Source organism: Equus caballus, chromosome 17, assembly GCF_041296265.1.
Source record: "Equus caballus isolate H_3958 breed thoroughbred chromosome 17, TB-T2T, whole genome shotgun sequence".
Taxonomy (NCBI): Eukaryota; Metazoa; Chordata; class Mammalia; order Perissodactyla; family Equidae; genus Equus; species Equus caballus.
The window spans coordinates 35,945,535-35,967,058 of record NC_091700.1 but is presented as its reverse complement, the minus strand read 5'-3'; the positions used below and the strand labels follow the sequence as shown (position 1 = coordinate 35,967,058).

Here is a 21,524-nt window from a genome sequence, read left to right as displayed (position 1 = left end):
TCTCTCTCTCTCTGAGTATATACGTCACCTTTTGTTGGTGGTTCCATCACAGATTATTTCTGTCAGTTCATCGGGGTCATTTCTAAAGAATTAAAAGCATATATGATCAGACTCCAAGTGACTTCATAGAGTTACACTCTTGTTTGCAATTAGTTACAAGTAGTCTTCAAGTGGTAAACTGGTTGAACCCTAAAAAATTATGTGGATGTTAGTTATTTGGAAACTAGTATTTTAATCTTCCCTAGAAATAGGGCTTTCTATAGTTGTAACGAAGATCTTCGGCCGGTCTAAAAGCCTAATGAATGAAGATATTGAAATACAATTCTTCACTACTGAACCTTACTCTCACGTGTAATTGCATCGAGGTTGAATTTAGCTCAAAATTCAACTCCAGGTTGTAGGCACACATTTCCCCAGCTCCTCCTAATTTCCTGATCCTCAACAGCCTCCACCACATCCTGACCCTTCATGTATCATGTATGTCTTTTCTGTTCCTCATACAGGGTTCAGATGATTGCAGGTCTGAGGCACGGGCTCCCTCCAATATGACGGTGGCTTGGCATTCGGGACACCAGCTTCAGATGGTGGCAGAGCTCTGGAGGCTGAGGAAAGGAGCCGAGGTCTGTTTAGCTCCATTCTCTTCTGCTGAGAGCTCCACTGCTCCCTCTCCACTGCTACCGTCTCCTTGCTCCAAATAGGATTCTCTCCTCTCCTGGCCCACTCTAGCAGAGTCTTACACACAGGCATTCTGAGAGTTTCCTCAAAGCTTTGGCTACTACTTTCTAAGGCTCACAAACAAACCGTGAGTAAGAAGTCTCCCTCTTATGACTCCTCCTTCCTTTTGCCACCTAGGCCCAACAGGAAAGAAAGTTACCTACAGAAGCTTATAGTCTCTTATGGAAACCTGTTGTTGCCATCGGTGCCCCCCGTACCTTTCACCACTCAGATCACTCATGTCAACTCACCCCGTCTTGTCAGTGTTGCCAGACGACATTCGGGAAGAATCCATAACCCTGCCATAGAGTAAAAAACATGTACAAAAAATAGAGTCAGACATTTTGGAAGATAATCAGGTTCTTTTTCCCAACAGAATTGCAGCACACAAAAAGTAAAGTCACGAGGAAACACGACAGAAACAAAAGCATCCGTTTCAGGGTCCAGCACTGGAACCTCTGACACAGTTTCCGGGTTCTGTATGTGCGTGTGTGCGTGTCTGTGTGTCCCTGTGTGTATCCACTGGAAAGAGAATGAAGGGAACAAGGGAGACATAGCATTCATGATTAAACCTCCTTCCTTCTTCACCATTTTGTTTCTCCTTCATGCACTCTGGAATCAATTTGGGAAACGTGAGAGGGATCTGAGTGTGTCGGGATGGGGAGGTGCATCCAAGTAAGAGCTAACACAGAGATATAGATAGAAAGAGAATACACAAGAACAATGAACACACAGTGTCAGGGCCTAGTCCCTGGTTGTTATTTGGTAGGAAAGAAACAAGTAGGAAGGTCAAGGATGACCAAATGATGATTAAAAGATTTTCTGACCTGCGTGAAGACCATGCGTTTACAATGATTCTTTTTCTTTTTCTTTTTCTCTACAGTCCTCTCAGAAAACGTTATCTGGTTCTATTATCCAAAATCAAGACTTTTCACCTCAAAACTGGCTTGGGTAATCTTTTCTCTATTTATCTTTTTCTTCATCTACAAAATAAGACACTTGCAAAATGCACTTTGAGTCTGTCACCTTCACAGTATCATGCTAATATTCAGCATTGCACAAATATTATTGATTTTTGGACAGCCTGCACTCTTCACCAAATTCTTTCAAATTTCATTAATTCTGTATCTGGCAACAATATACATTAGTATATATATCTTAAAGTTCAAATACACTTAAAGGTTCTCATCAAAGTAACGCACCCTGATAATTTCCAGAGAAATCATGGGTTCCTATCAAGACGCCAAATGGTACGGCATGTTGCATCCTCCTCCCAAAACTTCAGAAGTCCTAAGGAACTATGCACCCCCAGAAATAACAAGAGTGACAACCCTGCGAAATGACAGAGGCCTGAAGGCTGTCTCTTAATTGGTGGGTAGCCTGGGATTAGGGGCAGTGGGTGGCAGCCTTGAGGGGCTCAGTGTGAGGGAAAATTTTAAGGACCGTTCTTGCCTCTCCCCTGAGTTGCTTGGAAGCGATCACTTTCCTTTCTCAGCAGAAACAAGTAGCAACCACCCAGATGTAGCTAGGATAAAATTAGAGTAGCATTAGGTTAGCTGATGAAAGCAGGGAAGGGCTGAACAATCCTTGATCCTTCACTCCTCCACCTCCTCCGTCTCCCAAGCCCCAGGTGACAACCTCAAATGCCTCCTCAAATGCCGCTTTCCCCAAGAGCTCAAAGGTGACAGATCCTGACCACAGGAGTTGAGTGGTCACAGTGTTTCACGGTTTCTGAGACTGTCTGCGCCTGGGGCCATCACCTCCCCTCATATTAAACTTACTTAGAAAAACACACCTTAGGTCCTAGGTCTCAACAAAGGTGACTATATAATACAGCACCCAAGAGAGGACACTTCTGAGAGTGAAAGGGACACACTATTAATAATTATTCTGAGATAACAGCCACAGACTGAGATGGTCCCAAGCAAAACGTTAGCCCTTCTCTAATACAAGATGCCAGACAGAGTAGCCAACAGCCACAAGGAATGAAAGCTCACAAGTCAAAACAATTACATACCTGAGGAGTACAACGACTGAAAAAGAAATACAACAAAGTGAGCAACATAGACCATTTGAAGTAGAACTACTGGAACATACTGGAACATAAGCATGACAAATACACTTAAAGATACAAGGGAAGATGTTAGTAGCACGAAGTGACAATGAGAAACCATAAGGAAAACCTCATGAGGAAATAGGTGTAAAAGTACGATTGTTAAAGACTTAAGTCATGGGATAAACAGCAGTGTGGATACATGAGAACAGCAAATTATTTAGACATGGAAAATGACATTGAGAAACTCTCCCAGGAAACACAATAAAACAATAAAGTGAGAGAATATTTAAAAGAACAGCTGTGTGATATGATGGGTAAAAAAAGACATCTAACATCTGAAATAAATGAAATCCAAGACATCTAAGATGGAAAAAAAAGAAAACAGAGAAGAGGAAATATTCAAAAACTAATGAAGATAAATTTCACAAAGTTAAAGAAGGAAGTAAAAAATTATCTGTAAAGGATCCATGGAAATGAAGAGAAAATTCTAAAAGCTTCCAAAAAGAGCAAAGAAAATAAGAACAGACTGACACGATCTCTCTCTGGGGCAAACAGAACACATCTTGTTTGAGAGCACACAAGTGACATTTATGAAAACAGACAACATATTTGGACATAAACAAAGCATTAATAACGTGCGCGGGAGCAATATCATATAGATTTTCTCTGACCGTATCGCAACTGCAATAGCTTTTTAAAAGTCAACATAATATCAAAGAAGAAAAAAGTTGAAGGACTGACATGAGCCAATGTCAAAATTCACTATAAAGCTACAGCAATCAAGACAGTGTGGTACTGGCGAAAGAACAGACAAACGGACCAAAGGAGCAGAACAGAGAGCCTAGAAATAGATGCCCGTTAACATACTCCACCGTTCTTTGACAAAGGAGCACAGACCATACAATGGAGCAAAGACAGTCTTTTCAACGAATGGTGCTGGAAGAACTGGACATCCACGTGCGAGACAATGAACGTGCACATGGACCTTTACACCTTTACAAAACGGAAATCAAAATGCATTATAGACCCACATGTCAAAAGCAAAACTCTAGAATTCCTAGAAGACAATAACACGGAAGAAAACCGAGATGACCTCTTTAGAAACATGACTTTCTAGATGTGACAGCAAAATCAAGATCATGAAAGGAATAACTGATAAGCTGGACTTCATTAACATTTTAAACTGCTGCTCCACAAGACACAATGTCAAGAGGATAAAAACACAAGCCACAGACTGGGAGAAAACATTTGCAAAAGGCACAGTTGATAAAGGAATAACAAATAGACAAATACGCAAAGAAATCTTAAAACTAAACAACAAGAACACACACAACCAGATTAAAAAATGGGGCAAACAACTTAACAGACATCTGGCCAAAGAAGACATAAAAATGGCAACTAAGAGTACAAGACGATGCTCCACATCATATGGCTCCAGGGAAATGCAAATTGAACAATGAGATACCACTACACACCTGTTAGAATAGTCAAAATATGGAACACTAACAACAGCAATTGCTGACAAGCATGTGGAGCAATGGAGACACTCATTCAGTATTGGTGGCAAGGCAAAACGGAACAGCCACTCTGGAAGGCAGTTTAGGGGTTTCTTACAAAACTAAGCATAACCCTTAACGTACGATCCAGCTTAACATACGCTCCTTGGTATTTACCCCAAGGAGTTCAAAACTTACACGCAGATGAAAACCTGCACACAAATGCTGATAGCAGCTTTACTCGTAATCGCCAAAAAGCGGAAGCAACCAAGATGTCCTGCACCTGATGAACGGATGAACAAACCGTGGTACATCTAGTCAACGGCATATTATTCAGCACTAAAAAGCAACGAGCTATCAAGCTGTGAAAAGAAACCTTACATGCATGTTACTTTGTGAAAGAAGCCAATCTGAAAAGGTTGCATACTGTACGAGGCCAACTATACGACATTCTGGAAGTGGCAAAATTGGGGCGACAGGAAGAGATCGGTGGCTGCCAGGAGTTGGCGGGGAGAAGGATGAATGGGCGGAGCACAAAGGATTTTTAGGGCAGTGAAAATACTCCATCGTTATGAAACTCTAATGACAGATTCATGTCATTCTACTTTTATCCAAACCCATAGAATGTATGACACCAAGAGTGAGTCGCAATGTAAACCATAAATCAGATAATATTCTATTATGGCTTTCATTTTCCAATTCTGGTAATCGTATTATGGTTACGGAAGTGAAAATTTCCTGATTTTGATCACTGTGCTGTGGTTAGGTGTCCCTGAAGGTAGAAAAATAAAACTGAAATATTCAGGAGTAAAGGGTATGTGGTCTGCATTTTCTCTCTAATGATTCAGGAATAGAGCCTAAGTGTGTAGGAAGGTGTGTGTCACGTGTGTGTCTATCAAACATCTTCTGCCTCAACTCACATAAAAATCAGATCTAGATACAGATATATTGAGAGAGAGAGCTCTTTCTATGTGTATATCTATATCTAAACGTATTTTCTTTCTCTCTCTCTCTTTCTATATATATCTATAGATAGATAGATAGATAGATTTATGTCTATCTACCTACATATCCATATGACGGGAATAACAAAGGAAATGTGACAAAATGTTAACAATTGGAAAAGTAAGTAAAGGGTATACTGGAGCTTTTGCAACCCCTTGCGAGAACTTTCTGTATGTGTTGGAATATTGTTCAGTCTTAAAAAGAAATGAAATTCTGACACATGCTGCAACATGGATTGACTTTGAGGGCATTGTGCTAAATGAAATAACTAGGCACAAGAAGACAAATTTTGCATGATTCCACTGACATGACATACCTAGAGTAGTCAAACTCACAGAGACAGAAGGTAGAATGGTGGTTGCCAAGAGCTTGGGAAAGGGGCAACGGGGAGAGTAGTTTAATGTGTACAGAGTTTCAGTTTTGCAAGACGAGAAGAGTTCTGCAGGTTGGCTGCACAACAATAGGAAGGTACCTAACGCTACAGAATGGCACACTTAAAAATGCTGAAGATGATCAATTTTAGGTTACATGCATTTACCACAATTTAGAAATCTGCATAAGTTTTGAATTCTTACAATGGAAAAAGTGTTTCAAAAATAGCTCTCCTGGTGCTTGTTCTGGTGAAAATGAGATTGGGGAAAAAAGGAGATAGTACAAAAAAGCTGACGTTGAAAAACCAAAAATTGTCTGTCTCAACTCATCCTACATCCAACCTATTCTACCAAGGAAACTTGAAAGTGCATTTAGAACAATGCCCCTTATTGAGTCTATGTCTTGATTTGCTCTGTCAACCTCCTGACTAAAGACTCAAAGGGCTATCTCCACTGGGTCTCTCCACACTCTGTCTGGAGTCGGCTCCCTGTTTTGTGGTCAGCTCTCACTCTTCTCAGCATTCACGTGGGAGAGGGAATATCGAGCTGCACAGACTCTCCAGCCCTTAAAAGCCCATATAGCGGCAGAGACAACATACCCTCTCCACATCCCAGACATCACCCCAAAAGATGTCCACATACCTGGGAATGCACAGTCTAGGAGTGCATCTCTAGAAAAGCCTACCTCTCTAGAAAGCTACAGTTGGTACGTCTACGGTTCACGATTGGAGTTTGTATTGTTTGCAGAGCCTCAAGCACGACCCCTCATTGCCTTGCCAGTGCTACTAGGATTGAGCCAAAACCATTCAGCAGAGCCTACAATGCCCTTCAAAACCTGGCCCTGCCAGCCCTCATCCTTGTGGCGCACCTCTCTCTCCCTCAATCCTGTTCTCCAGTCCTGACCTCCTTTTATTTCCTCCCAAGAGCCATATGCCTTCCAACACTGCTCAATGACGTCAGAAAAAGAAGTGAGAGGTATAAGGACTGTACAGGAAATGTGAAAATTATCGCTGTTTTCAGATGACATGACTAAGTACACGGAAAACTTTTGTTCCATCTAATAAGCACTTAAATGGTATTTATTACGTGCCAGACATCATCCTAAGTGTTTAACACTTATTTGGTCCTCATAACAAATCATCACGGAGGCTGGAGAGTTGTTCCATGTTAACGTAAACACCAAGAAATGCAACAACATGTCATTTGAGATTTCCTACATGGGACAGTGATGTGACCAACTTATTTGAACAAGCATTCTGTGAATCTAAGAATATGATAAACATGACTTAGCTCAGTGGATCCGAAATTTTAGAAAAGATCTTAGAATCATTGTCCAGAATATTCCGCATTCCCATGGATAATGCCGCGTCTGCATTTCACTCACTCTCTCTCTCTCTCTCTCTCTCTCTCTCTCTCTCTGAGTATATACGTCACCTTTTGTTGGTGGTTCCATCACAGATTATTTCTGTCAGTTCATCGGGGTCATTTCTAAAGAATTAAAAGCATATATGATCAGACTCCAAGTGACTTCATAGAGTTACACTCTTGTTTGCAATTAGTTACAAGTAGTCTTCAAGTGGTAAACTGGTTGAACCCTAAAAAATTATGTGGATGTTAGTTATTTGGAAACTAGTATTTTAATCTTCCCTAGAAATAGGGCTTTCTATAGTTGTAACGAAGATCTTCGGCCGGTCTAAAAGCCTAATGAATGAAGATATTGAAATACAATTCTTCACTACTGAACCTTACTCTCACGTGTAATTGCATCGAGGTTGAATTTAGCTCAAAATTCAACTCCAGGTTGTAGGCACACATTTCCCCAGCTCCTCCTAATTTCCTGATCCTCAACAGCCTCCACCACATCCTGACCCTTCATGTATCATGTATGTCTTTTCTGTTCCTCATACAGGGTTCAGATGATTGCAGGTCTGAGGCACGGGCTCCCTCCAATATGACGGTGGCTTGGCATTCGGGACACCAGCTTCAGATGGTGGCAGAGCTCTGGAGGCTGAGGAAAGGAGCCGAGGTCTGTTTAGCTCCATTCTCTTCTGCTGAGAGCTCCACTGCTCCCTCTCCACTGCTACCGTCTCCTTGCTCCAAATAGGATTCTCTCCTCTCCTGGCCCACTCTAGCAGAGTCTTACACACAGGCATTCTGAGAGTTTCCTCAAAGCTTTGGCTACTACTTTCTAAGGCTCACAAACAAACCGTGAGTAAGAAGTCTCCCTCTTATGACTCCTCCTTCCTTTTGCCACCTAGGCCCAACAGGAAAGAAAGTTACCTACAGAAGCTTATAGTCTCTTATGGAAACCCGTTGCTGCCATCGGTGCCCCCCGTACCTTTCACCACTCAGATCACTCATGTCAACTCACCCCGTCTTGTCACTGTTGCCAGACGACATTCGGGAAGAATCCATAACCCTGCCATAGAGTAAAAAACATGTACAAAAAATAGAGTCAGACATTTTGGAAGATAATCAGGTTCTTTTTCCCAACAGAATTGCAGCACACAAAAAGTAAAGTCACGAGGAAACACGACAGAAACAAAAGCATCCGTTTCAGGGTCCAGCACTGGAACCTCTGACACAGTTTCCGGGTTCTGTATGTGCGTGTGTGCGTGTCTGTGTGTCCCTGTGTGTATCCACTGGAAAGAGAATGAAGGGAACAAGGGAGACATAGCATTCATGATTAAACCTCCTTCCTTCTTCACCATTTTGTTTCTCCTTCATGCACTCTGGAATCAATTTGGGAAACGTGAGAGGGATCTGAGTGTGTCGGGATGGGGAGGCGCATCCAAGTAAGAGCTAACACAGAGATATAGATAGAAAGAGAATACACAAGAACAATGAACACACAGTGTCAGGGCCTAGTCCCTGGTTGTTATTTGGTAGGAAAGAATCAAGTAGGAAGGTCAACGATGACCAAATGATGATTAAAAGATTTTCTGACCTGCGTGAAGACCATGCGTTTACAATGATTCTTTTTCTTTTTCTTTTTCTCTACAGTCCTCTCAGAAAACGTTATCTGGTTCTATTATCCAAAATCAAGACTTTTCACCTCAAAACTGGCTTGGGTAATCTTTTCTCTATTTATCTTTTTCTTCATCTACAAAATAAGACACTTGCAAAATGCACTTTGAGTCTGTCACCTTCACAGTATCATGCTAATATTCAGCATTGCACAAATATTATTGATTTTTGGACAGCCTGCACTCTTCACCAAATTCTTTCAAATTTCATTAATTCTGTATCTGGCAACAATATACATTAGTATATATATCTTAAAGTTCAAATACACTTAAAGGTTCTCATCAAAGTAACGCACCCTGATAATTTCCAGAGAAATCATGGGTTCCTATCAAGACGCCAAATGGTACGGCATGTTGCATCCTCCTCCCAAAACTTCAGAAGTCCTAAGGAACTATGCACCCCCAGAAATAACAAGAGTGACAACCCTGCGAAATGACAGAGGCCTGAAGGCTGTCTCTTAATTGGTGGGTAGCCTGGGATTAGGGGCAGTGGGTGGCAGCCTTGAGGGGCTCAGTGTGAGGGAAAATTTTAAGGACCGTTCTTGCCTCTCCCCTGAGTTGCTTGGAAGCGATCACTTTCCTTTCTCAGCAGAAACAAGTAGCAACCACCCAGATGTAGCTAGGATAAAATTAGAGTAGCATTAGGTTAGCTGATGAAAGCAGGGAAGGGCTGAACAATCCTTGATCCTTCACTCCTCCACCTCCTCCGTCTCCCAAGCCCCAGGTGACAACCTCAAATGCCTCCTCAAATGCCGCTTTCCCCAAGAGCTCAAAGGTGACAGATCCTGACCACAGGAGTTGAGTGGTCACAGTGTTTCACGGTTTCTGAGACTGTCTGCGCCTGGGGCCATCACCTCCCCTCATATTAAACTTACTTAGAAAAACACACCTTAGGTCCTAGGTCTCAACAAAGGTGACTATATAATACAGCACCCAAGAGAGGACACTTCTGAGAGTGAAAGGGACACACTATTAATAATTCTTCTGAGATAACAGCCACAGACTGAGATGGTCCCAAGCAAAACGTTAGCCCTTCTCTAATACAAGATGCCAGACAGAGTAGCCAACAGCCACAAGGAATGAAAGCTCACAAGTCAAAACAATTACATACCTGAGGAGTACAACGACTGAAAAAGAAATACAACAAAGTGAGCAACATAGACCATTTGAAGTAGAACTACTGGAACATACTGGAACATAAGCATGACAAATACACTTAAAGATACAAGGGAAGATGTTAGTAGCACGAAGTGACAATGAGAAACCATAAGGAAAACCTCATGAGGAAATAGGTGTAAAAGTACGATTGTTAAAGACTTAAGTCATGGGATAAATAGCAGTGTGGATACATGAGAACAGCAAATTATTTAGACATGGAAAATGACATTGAGAAACTCTCCCAGAAAACACAATAAAACAATAAAGTGAGAGAATATTTAAAAGAACAGCTGTGTGATATGGTGGGTAAAAAAAGACATCTAACATCTGAAATAAATGAAATCCAAGACATCTAAGATGGAAAAAAAAGAAAACAGAGAAGAGGAAATATTCAAAAACTAATGAAGATAAATTTCACAAAGTTAAAGAAGGAAGTAAAAAATTATCTGTAAAGGATCCATGGAAATGAAGAGAAAATTCTAAAAGCTTCCAAAAAGAGCAAAGAAAATAAGAACAGACTGACACGATCTCTCTCTGGGGCAAACAGAACACATCTTGTTTGAGAGCACACAAGTGACATTTATGAAAACAGACAACATATTTGGACATAAACAAAGCATTAATAACGTGCGCGGGAGCAATATCATATAGATTTTCTCTGACCGTATCGCAACTGCAATAGCTTTTTAAAAGTCAACATAATATCAAAGAAGAAAAAAGTTGAAGGACTGACATGAGCCAATGTCAAAATTCACTATAAAGCTACAGCAATCAAGACAGTGTGGTACTGGCGAAAGAACAGACAAACGGACCAAAGGAGCAGAACAGAGAGCCTAGAAATAGATGCCCGTTAACATACTCCACCGTTCTTTGACAAAGGAGCACAGACCATACAATGGAGCAAAGACAGTCTTTTCAACGAATGGTGCTGGAAGAACTGGACATCCACGTGCGAGACAATGAACGTGCACATGGACCTTTACACCTTTACAAAACGGAAATCAAAATGCATTATAGACCCACATGTCAAAAGCAAAACTCTAGAATTCCTAGAAGACAATAACACGGAAGAAAACCGAGATGACCTCTTTAGAAACATGACTTTCTAGATGTGACAGCAAAATCAAGATCATGAAAGGAATAACTGATAAGCTGGACTTCATTAACATTTTAAACTGCTGCTCCACAAGACACAATGTCAAGAGGATAAAAACACAAGCCACAGACTGGGAGAAAACATTTGCAAAAGGCACAGTTGATAAAGGAATAACAAATAGACAAATACGCAAAGAAATCTTAAAACTAAACAACAAGAACACACACAACCAGATTAAAAAATGGGGCAAACAACTTAACAGACATCTGGCCAAAGAAGACATAAAAATGGCAACTAAGAGTACAAGACGATGCTCCACATCATATGGCTCCAGGGAAATGCAAATTGAACAATGAGATACCACTACACACCTGTTAGAATAGTCAAAATATGGAACACTAACAACAGCAATTGCTGACAAGCATGTGGAGCAATGGAGACACTCATTCAGTATTGGTGGCAAGGCAAAACGGAACAGCCACTCTGGAAGGCAGTTTAGGGGTTTCTTACAAAACTAAGCATAACCCTTAACGTACGATCCAGCTTAACATACGCTCCTTGGTATTTACCCCAAGGAGTTCAAAACTTACACGCAGATGAAAACCTGCACACAAATGCTGATAGCAGCTTTACTCGTAATCGCCAAAAAGCGGAAGCAACCGAGATGTCCTGCACCTGATGAACGGATGAACAAACCGTGGTACATCTAGTCAACGGCATATTATTCAGCGCTAAAAAGCAACGAGCTATCAAGCTGTGAAAAGAAACCTTACATGGATGTTACTTTGTGAAAGAAGCCAATCTGAAAAGGTTGCATACTGTACGAGGCCAACTATACGACATTCTGGAAGTGGCAAAATTGGGGCGACAGGAAGAGATCGGTGGCTGCCAGGAGTTGGCGGGGAGAAGGATGAATGGGCGGAGCACAAAGGATTTTTAGAGCAGTGAAAATACTCCATCGTTATGAAACTCTAATGACAGATTCATGTCATTCTACTTTTATCCAAACCCATAGAATGTATGACACCAAGAGTGAGTCGCAATGTAAACCATAAATCAGATAATATTCTATTATGGCTTTCATTTTCCAATTCTGGTAATCGTATTATGGTTACGGAAGTGAAAATTTCCTGATTTTGATCACTGTGCTGTGGTTAGGTGTCCCTGAAGGTAGAAAAATAAAACTGAAATATTCAGGAGTAAAGGGTATGTGGTCTGCATTTTCTCTCTAATGATTCAGGAATAGAGCCTAAGTGTGTAGGAAGGTGTGTGTCACGTGTGTGTCTATCAAACATCTTCTGCCTCAACTCACATAAAAATCAGATCTAGATACAGATATATTGAGAGAGAGAGCTCTTTCTATGTGTATATCTATATCTAAACGTATTTTCTTTCTCTCTCTCTCTTTCTATATATATCTATAGATAGATAGATAGATAGATTTATGTCTATCTACCTACATATCCATATGACGGGAATAACAAAGGAAATGTGACAAAATGTTAACAATTGGAAAAGTAAGTAAAGGGTATACTGGAGCTTTTGCAACCCCTTGCGAGAACTTTCTGTATGTGTTGGAATATTGTTCAGTCTTAAAAAGAAATGAAATTCTGACACATGCTGCAACATGGATTGACTTTGAGGGCATTGTGCTAAATGAAATAACTAGGCACAAGAAGACAAATTTTGCATGATTCCACTGACATGACATACCTAGAGTAGTCAAACTCACAGAGACAGAAGGTAGAATGGTGGTTGCCAAGAGCTTGGGAAAGGGGCAACGGGGAGAGTAGTTTAATGTGTACAGAGTTTCAGTTTTGCAAGACGAGAAGAGTTCTGCAGGTTGGCTGCACAACAATAGGAAGGTACCTAACGCTACAGAATGGCACACTTAAAAATGCTGAAGATGATCAATTTTAGGTTACATGCATTTACCACAATTTAGAAATCTGCATAAGTTTCGAATTCTTACAATGGAAAAAGTGTTTCAAAAATAGCTCTCCTGGTGCTTGTTCTGGTGAAAATGAGATTGGGGAAAAAAGGAGATAGTACAAAAAAGCTGACGTTGAAAAACCAAAAATTGTCTGTCTCAACTCATCCTACATCCAACCTATTCTACCAAGGAAACTTGAAAGTGCATTTAGAACAATGCCCCTTATTGAGTCTATGTCTTGATTTGCTCTGTCAACCTCCTGACTAAAGACTCAAAGGGCTATCTCCACTGGGTCTCTCCACACTCTGTCTGGAGTCGGCTCCCTGTTTTGTGGTCAGCTCTCACTCTTCTCAGCATTCACGTGGGAGAGGGAATATCGAGCTGCACAGACTCTCCAGCCCTTAAAAGCCCATATAGCGGCAGAGACAACATACCCTCTCCACATCCCAGACATCACCCCAAAAGATGTCCACATACCTGGGAATGCACAGTCTAGGAGTGCATCTCTAGAAAAGCCTACCTCTCTAGAAAGCTACAGTTGGTACGTCTACGGTTCACGATTGGAGTTTGTATTGTTTGCAGAGCCTCAAGCACGACCCCTCATTGCCTTGCCAGTGCTACTAGGATTGAGCCAAAACCATTCAGCAGAGCCTACAATGCCCTTCAAAACCTGGCCCTGCCAGCCCTCATCCTTGTGGCGCACCTCTCTCTCCCTCAATCCTGTTCTCCAGTCCTGACCTCCTTTTATTTCCTCCCAAGAGCCATATGCCTTCCAACACTGCTCAATGACGTCAGAAAAAGAAGTGAGAGGTATAAGGACTGTACAGGAAATGTGAAAATTATCGCTGTTTTCAGATGACATGACTAAGTACACGGAAAACTTTTGTTCCATCTAATAAGCACTTAAATGGTATTTATTACGTGCCAGACATCATCCTAAGTGTTTAACACTTATTTGGTCCTCATAACAAATCATCACGGAGGCTGGAGAGTTGTTCCATGTTAACGTAAACACCAAGAAATGCAACAACATGTCATTTGAGATTTCCTACATGGGACAGTGATGTGACCAACTTATTTGAACAAGCATTCTGTGAATCTAAGAATATGATAAACATGACTTAGCTCAGTGGATCCGAAATTTTAGAAAAGATCTTAGAATCATTGTCCAGAATATTCCGCATTCCCATGGATAATGCCGCGTCTGCATTTCACTCACTCTCTCTCTCTCTCTCTCTCTCTCTCTCTCTCTCTGAGTATATACGTCACCTTTTGTTGGTGGTTCCATCACAGATTATTTCTGTCAGTTCATCGGGGTCATTTCTAAAGAATTAAAAGCATATATGATCAGACTCCAAGTGACTTCATAGAGTTACACTCTTGTTTGCAATTAGTTACAAGTAGTCTTCAAGTGGTAAACTGGTTGAACCCTAAAAAATTATGTGGATGTTAGTTATTTGGAAACTAGTATTTTAATCTTCCCTAGAAATAGGGCTTTCTATAGTTGTAACGAAGATCTTCGGCCGGTCTAAAAGCCTAATGAATGAAGATATTGAAATACAATTCTTCACTACTGAACCTTACTCTCACGTGTAATTGCATCGAGGTTGAATTTAGCTCAAAATTCAACTCCAGGTTGTAGGCACACATTTCCCCAGCTCCTCCTAATTTCCTGATCCTCAACAGCCTCCACCACATCCTGACCCTTCATGTATCATGTATGTCTTTTCTGTTCCTCATACAGGGTTCAGATGATTGCAGGTCTGAGGCACGGGCTCCCTCCAATATGACGGTGGCTTGGCATTCGGGACACCAGCTTCAGATGGTGGCAGAGCTCTGGAGGCTGAGGAAAGGAGCCGAGGTCTGTTTAGCTCCATTCTCTTCTGCTGAGAGCTCCACTGCTCCCTCTCCACTGCTACCGTCTCCTTGCTCCAAATAGGATTCTCTCCTCTCCTGGCCCACTCTAGCAGAGTCTTACACACAGGCATTCTGAGAGTTTCCTCAAAGCTTTGGCTACTACTTTCTAAGGCTCACAAACAAACCGTGAGTAAGAAGTCTCCCTCTTATGACTCCTCCTTCCTTTTGCCACCTAGGCCCAACAGGAAAGAAAGTTACCTACAGAAGCTTATAGTCTCTTATGGAAACCCGTTGCTGCCATCGGTGCCCCCCGTACCTTTCACCACTCAGATCACTCATGTCAACTCACCCCGTCTTGTCACTGTTGCCAGACGACATTCGGGAAGAATCCATAACCCTGCCATAGAGTAAAAAACATGTACAAAAAATAGAGTCAGACATTTTGGAAGATAATCAGGTTCTTTTTCCCAACAGAATTGCAGCACACAAAAAGTAAAGTCACGAGGAAACACGACAGAAACAAAAGCATCCGTTTCAGGGTCCAGCACTGGAACCTCTGACACAGTTTCCGGGTTCTGTATGTGCGTGTGTGCGTGTCTGTGTGTCCCTGTGTGTATCCACTGGAAAGAGAATGAAGGGAACAAGGGAGACATAGCATTCATGATTAAACCTCCTTCCTTCTTCACCATTTTGTTTCTCCTTCATGCACTCTGGAATCAATTTGGGAAACGTGAGAGGGATCTGAGTGTGTCGGGATGGGGAGGCGCATCCAAGTAAGAGCTAACACAGAGATATAGATAGAAAGAGAATACACAAGAACAATGAACACACAGTGTCAGGGCCTAGTCCCTGGTTGTTATTTGGTAGGAAAGAATCAAGTAGGAAGGTCAACGATGACCAAATGATGATTAAAAGATTTTCTGACCTGCGTGAAGACCATGCGTTTACAATGATTCTTTTTCTTTTTCTTTTTCTCTACAGTCCTCTCAGAAAACGTTATCTGGTTCTATTATCCAAAATCAAGACTTTTCACCTCAAAACTGGCTTGGGTAATCTTTTCTCTATTTATCTTTTTCTTCATCTACAAAATAAGACACTTGCAAAATGCACTTTGAGTCTGTCACCTTCACAGTATCATGCTAATATTCAGCATTGCACAAATATTATTGATTTTTGGACAGCCTGCACTCTTCACCAAATTCTTTCAAATTTCATTAATTCTGTATCTGGCAACAATATACATTAGTATATATATCTTAAAGTTCAAATACACTTAAAGGTTCTCATCAAAGTAACGCACCCTGATAATTTCCAGAGAAATCATGGGTTCCTATCAAGACGCCAAATGGTACGGCATGTTGCATCCTCCTCCCAAAACTTCAGAAGTCCTAAGGAACTATGCACCCCCAGAAATAACAAGAGTGACAACCCTGCGAAATGACAGAGGCCTGAAGGCTGTCTCTTAATTGGTGGGTAGCCTGGGATTAGGGGCAGTGGGTGGCAGCCTTGAGGGGCTCAGTGTGAGGGAAAATTTTAAGGACCGTTCTTGCCTCTCCCCTGAGTTGCTTGGAAGCGATCACTTTCCTTTCTCAGCAGAAACAAGTAGCAACCACCCAGATGTAGCTAGGATAAAATTAGAGTAGCATTAGGTTAGCTGATGAAAGCAGGGAAGGGCTGAACAATCCTTGATCCTTCACTCCTCCACCTCCTCCGTCTCCCAAGCCCCAGGTGACAACCTCAAATGCCTCCTCAAATGCCGCTTTCCCCAAGAGCTCAAAGGTGACAGATCCTGACCACAGGAGTTGAGTGGTCACAGTGTTTCACGGTTTCTGAGACTGTCTGCGCCTGGGGCCATCACCTCCCCTCATATTAAACTTACTTAGAAAAACACACCTTAGGTCCTAGGTCTCAACAAAGGTGACTATATAATACAGCACCCAAGAGAGGACACTTCTGAGAGTGAAAGGGACACACTATTAATAATTCTTCTGAGATAACAGCCACAGACTGAGATGGTCCCAAGCAAAACGTTAGCCCTTCTCTAATACAAGATGCCAGACAGAGTAGCCAACAGCCACAAGGAATGAAAGCTCACAAGTCAAAACAATTACATACCTGAGGAGTACAACGACTGAAAAAGAAATACAACAAAGTGAGCAACATAGACCATTTGAAGTAGAACTACTGGAACATACTGGAACATAAGCATGACAAATACACTTAAAGATACAAGGGAAGATGTTAGTAGCACGAAGTGACAATGAGAAACCATAAGGAAAACCTCATGAGGAAATAGGTGTAAAAGTACGATTGTTAAAGACTTAAGTCATGGGATAAATAGCAGTGTGGATACATGAGAACAGCAAATTATTTAGACATGGAAAATGACATTGAGAAACTCTCCCAGAAAACACAATAAAACAATAAAGTGAGAGAATATTTAAAAGAACAGCTGTGTGATATGGTGGGTAAAAAAAGACATCTAACATCTGAAATAAATGAAATCCAAGACATCTAAGATGGAAAAAAAAGAAAACAGAGAAGAGGAAATATTCAAAAACTAATGAAGATAAATTTCACAAAGTTAAAGAAGGAAGTAAAAAATTATCTGTAAAGGATCCATGGAAATGAAGAGAAAATTCTAAAAGCTTCCAAAAAGAGCAAAGAAAATAAGAACAGACTGACACGATCTCTCTCTGGGGCAAACAGAACACATCTTGTTTGAGAGCACACAAGTGACATTTATGAAAACAGACAACATATTTGGACATAAACAAAGCATTAATAACGTGCGCGGGAGCAATATCATATAGATTTTCTCTGACCGTATCGCAACTGCAATAGCTTTTTAAAAGTCAACATAATATCAAAGAAGAAAAAAGTTGAAGGACTGACATGAGCCAATGTCAAAATTCACTATAAAGCTACAGCAATCAAGACAGTGTGGTACTGGCGAAAGAACAGACAAACGGACCAAAGGAGCAGAACAGAGAGCCTAGAAATAGATGCCCGTTAACATACTCCACCGTTCTTTGACAAAGGAGCACAGACCATACAATGGAGCAAAGACAGTCTTTTCAACGAATGGTGCTGGAAGAACTGGACATCCACGTGCGAGACAATGAACGTGCACATGGACCTTTACACCTTTACAAAACGGAAATCAAAATGCATTATAGACCCACATGTCAAAAGCAAAACTCTAGAATTCCTAGAAGACAATAACACGGAAGAAAACCGAGATGACCTCTTTAGAAACATGACTTTCTAGATGTGACAGCAAAATCAAGATCATGAAAGGAATAACTGATAAGCTGGACTTCATTAACATTTTAAACTGCTGCTCCACAAGACACAATGTCAAGAGGATAAAAACACAAGCCACAGACTGGGAGAAAACATTTGCAAAAGGCACAGTTGATAAAGGAATAACAAATAGACAAATACGCAAAGAAATCTTAAAACTAAACAACAAGAACACACACAACCAGATTAAAAAATGGGGCAAACAACTTAACAGACATCTGGCCAAAGAAGACATAAAAATGGCAACTAAGAGTACAAGACGATGCTCCACATCATATGGCTCCAGGGAAATGCAAATTGAACAATGAGATACCACTACACACCTGTTAGAATAGTCAAAATATGGAACACTAACAACAGCAATTGCTGACAAGCATGTGGAGCAATGGAGACACTCATTCAGTATTGGTGGCAAGGCAAAACGGAACAGCCACTCTGGAAGGCAGTTTAGGGGTTTCTTACAAAACTAAGCATAACCCTTAACGTACGATCCAGCTTAACATACGCTCCTTGGTATTTACCCCAAGGAGTTCAAAACTTACACGCAGATGAAAACCTGCACACAAATGCTGATAGCAGCTTTACTCGTAATCGCCAAAAAGCGGAAGCAACCGAGATGTCCTGCACCTGATGAACGGATGAACAAACCGTGGTACATCTAGTCAACGGCATATTATTCAGCGCTAAAAAGCAACGAGCTATCAAGCTGTGAAAAGAAACCTTACATGGATGTTACTTTGTGAAAGAAGCCAATCTGAAAAGGTTGCATACTGTACGAGGCCAACTATACGACATTCTGGAAGTGGCAAAATTGGGGCGACAGGAAGAGATCGGTGGCTGCCAGGAGTTGGCGGGGAGAAGGATGAATGGGCGGAGCACAAAGGATTTTTAGAGCAGTGAAAATACTCCATCGTTATGAAACTCTAATGACAGATTCATGTCATTCTACTTTTATCCAAACCCATAGAATGTATGACACCAAGAGTGAGTCGCAATGTAAACCATAAATCAGATAATATTCTATTATGGCTTTCATTTTCCAATTCTGGTAATCGTATTATGGTTACGGAAGTGAAAATTTCCTGATTTTGATCACTGTGCTGTGGTTAGGTGTCCCTGAAGGTAGAAAAATAAAACTGAAATATTCAGGAGTAAAGGGTATGTGGTCTGCATTTTCTCTCTAATGATTCAGGAATAGAGCCTAAGTGTGTAGGAAGGTGTGTGTCACGTGTGTGTCTATCAAACATCTTCTGCCTCAACTCACATAAAAATCAGATCTAGATACAGATATATTGAGAGAGAGAGCTCTTTCTATGTGTATATCTATATCTAAACGTATTTTCTTTCTCTCTCTCTCTTTCTATATATATCTATAGATAGATAGATAGATAGATTTATGTCTATCTACCTACATATCCATATGACGGGAATAACAAAGGAAATGTGACAAAATGTTAACAATTGGAAAAGTAAGTAAAGGGTATACTGGAGCTTTTGCAACCCCTTGCGAGAACTTTCTGTATGTGTTGGAATATTGTTCAGTCTTAAAAAGAAATGAAATTCTGACACATGCTGCAACATGGATTGACTTTGAGGGCATTGTGCTAAATGAAATAACTAGGCACAAGAAGACAAATTTTGCATGATTCCACTGACATGACATACCTAGAGTAGTCAAACTCACAGAGACAGAAGGTAGAATGGTGGTTGCCAAGAGCTTGGGAAAGGGGCAACGGGGAGAGTAGTTTAATGTGTACAGAGTTTCAGTTTTGCAAGACGAGAAGAGTTCTGCAGGTTGGCTGCACAACAATAGGAAGGTACCTAACGCTACAGAATGGCACACTTAAAAATGCTGAAGATGATCAATTTTAGGTTACATGCATTTACCACAATTTAGAAATCTGCATAAGTTTCGAATTCTTACAATGGAAAAAGTGTTTCAAAAATAGCTCTCCTGGTGCTTGTTCTGGTGAAAATGAGATTGGGGAAAAAAGGAGATAGTACAAAAAAGCTGACGTTGAAAAACCAAAAATTGTCTGTCTCAACTCATCCTACATCCAACCTATTCTACCAAGGAAACTTGAAAGTGCATTTAGAACAATGCCCCTTATTGAGTCTATGTCTTGATTTGCTCTGTCAACCTCCTGACTAAAGACTCAAAGGGCTATCTCCACTGGGTCTCTCCACACTCTGTCTGGAGTCGGCTCCCTGTTTTGTGGTCAGCTCTCACTCTTCTCAGCATTCACGTGGGAGAGGGAATATCGAGCTGCACAGACTCTCCAGCCCTTAAAAGCCCATATAGCGGCAGAGACAACATACCCTCTCCACATCCCAGACATCACCCCAAAAGATGTCCACATACCTGGGAATGCACAGTCTAGGAGTGCATCTCTAGAAAAGCCTACCTCTCTAGAAAGCTACAGTTGGTACGTCTACGGTTCACGATTGGAGTTTGTATTGTTTGCAGAGCCTCAAGCACGACCCCTCATTGCCTTGCCAGTGCTACTAGGATTGAGCCAAAACCATTCAGCAGAGCCTACAATGCCCTTCAAAACCTGGCCCTGCCAGCCCTCATCCTTGTGGCGCACCTCTCTCTCCCTCAATCCTGTTCTCCAGTCCTGACCTCCTTTTATTTCCTCCCAAGAGCCATATGCCTTCCAACACTGCTCAATGACGTCAGAAAAAGAAGTGAGAGGTATAAGGACTGTACAGGAAATGTGAAAATTATCGCTGTTTTCAGATGACATGACTAAGTACACGGAAAACTTTTGTTCCATCTAATAAGCACTTAAATGGTATTTATTACGTGCCAGACATCATCCTAAGTGTTTAACACTTATTTGGTCCTCATAACAAATCATCACGGAGGCTGGAGAGTTGTTCCATGTTAACGTAAACACCAAGAAATGCAACAACATGTCATTTGAGATTTCCTACATGGGACAGTGATGTGACCAACTTATTTGAACAAGCATTCTGTGAATCTAAGAATATGATAAACATGACTTAGCTCAGTGGATCCGAAATTTTAGAAAAGATCTTAGAATCATTGTCCAGAATATTCCGCATTCCCATGGATAATGCCGCGTCTGCATTTCACTCACTCTCTCTCTCTCTCTCTCTCTCTCTCTCTCTCTCTGAGTATATACGTCACCTTTTGTTGGTGGTTCCATCACAGATTATTTCTGTCAGTTCATCGGGGTCATTTCTAAAGAATTAAAAGCATATATGATCAGACTCCAAGTGACTTCATAGAGTTACACTCTTGTTTGCAATTAGTTACAAGTAGTCTTCAAGTGGTAAACTGGTTGAACCCTAAAAAATTATGTGGATGTTAGTTATTTGGAAACTAGTATTTTAATCTTCCCTAGAAATAGGGCTTTCTATAGTTGTAACGAAGATCTTCGGCCGGTCTAAAAGCCTAATGAATGAAGATATTGAAATACAATTCTTCACTACTGAACCTTACTCTCACGTGTAATTGCATCGAGGTTGAATTTAGCTCA

At 41.1% G+C, this 21,524-nt stretch overlaps 1 protein-coding gene across 2 annotated transcripts in view; it reads right to left on the bottom strand.

Moving 5' to 3' along the window:
- LOC138918351 (phosphatidylinositol 3,4,5-trisphosphate 3-phosphatase TPTE2-like) overlaps nucleotides 1-21,524 on the bottom strand; it is a 390,322-nt gene that overhangs the window by 309,351 nt on the left and 59,447 nt on the right. For both annotated transcript variants that reach the window (XM_070239583.1, XM_070239584.1), the window contains 7 exons: nucleotides 21,173-21,226; nucleotides 15,062-15,109; nucleotides 14,125-14,178; nucleotides 8,014-8,061; nucleotides 7,077-7,130; nucleotides 966-1,013; nucleotides 29-82 (listed from right to left, as the gene is read on the bottom strand). In XM_070239583.1, coding sequence (XP_070095684.1) covers nucleotides 29-82; nucleotides 966-1,013; nucleotides 7,077-7,130; nucleotides 8,014-8,061; nucleotides 14,125-14,178; nucleotides 15,062-15,109; nucleotides 21,173-21,226 — 360 coding nt within the window. The remainder of the gene's footprint in view (nucleotides 1-28; nucleotides 83-965; nucleotides 1,014-7,076; nucleotides 7,131-8,013; nucleotides 8,062-14,124; nucleotides 14,179-15,061; nucleotides 15,110-21,172; nucleotides 21,227-21,524) is intronic.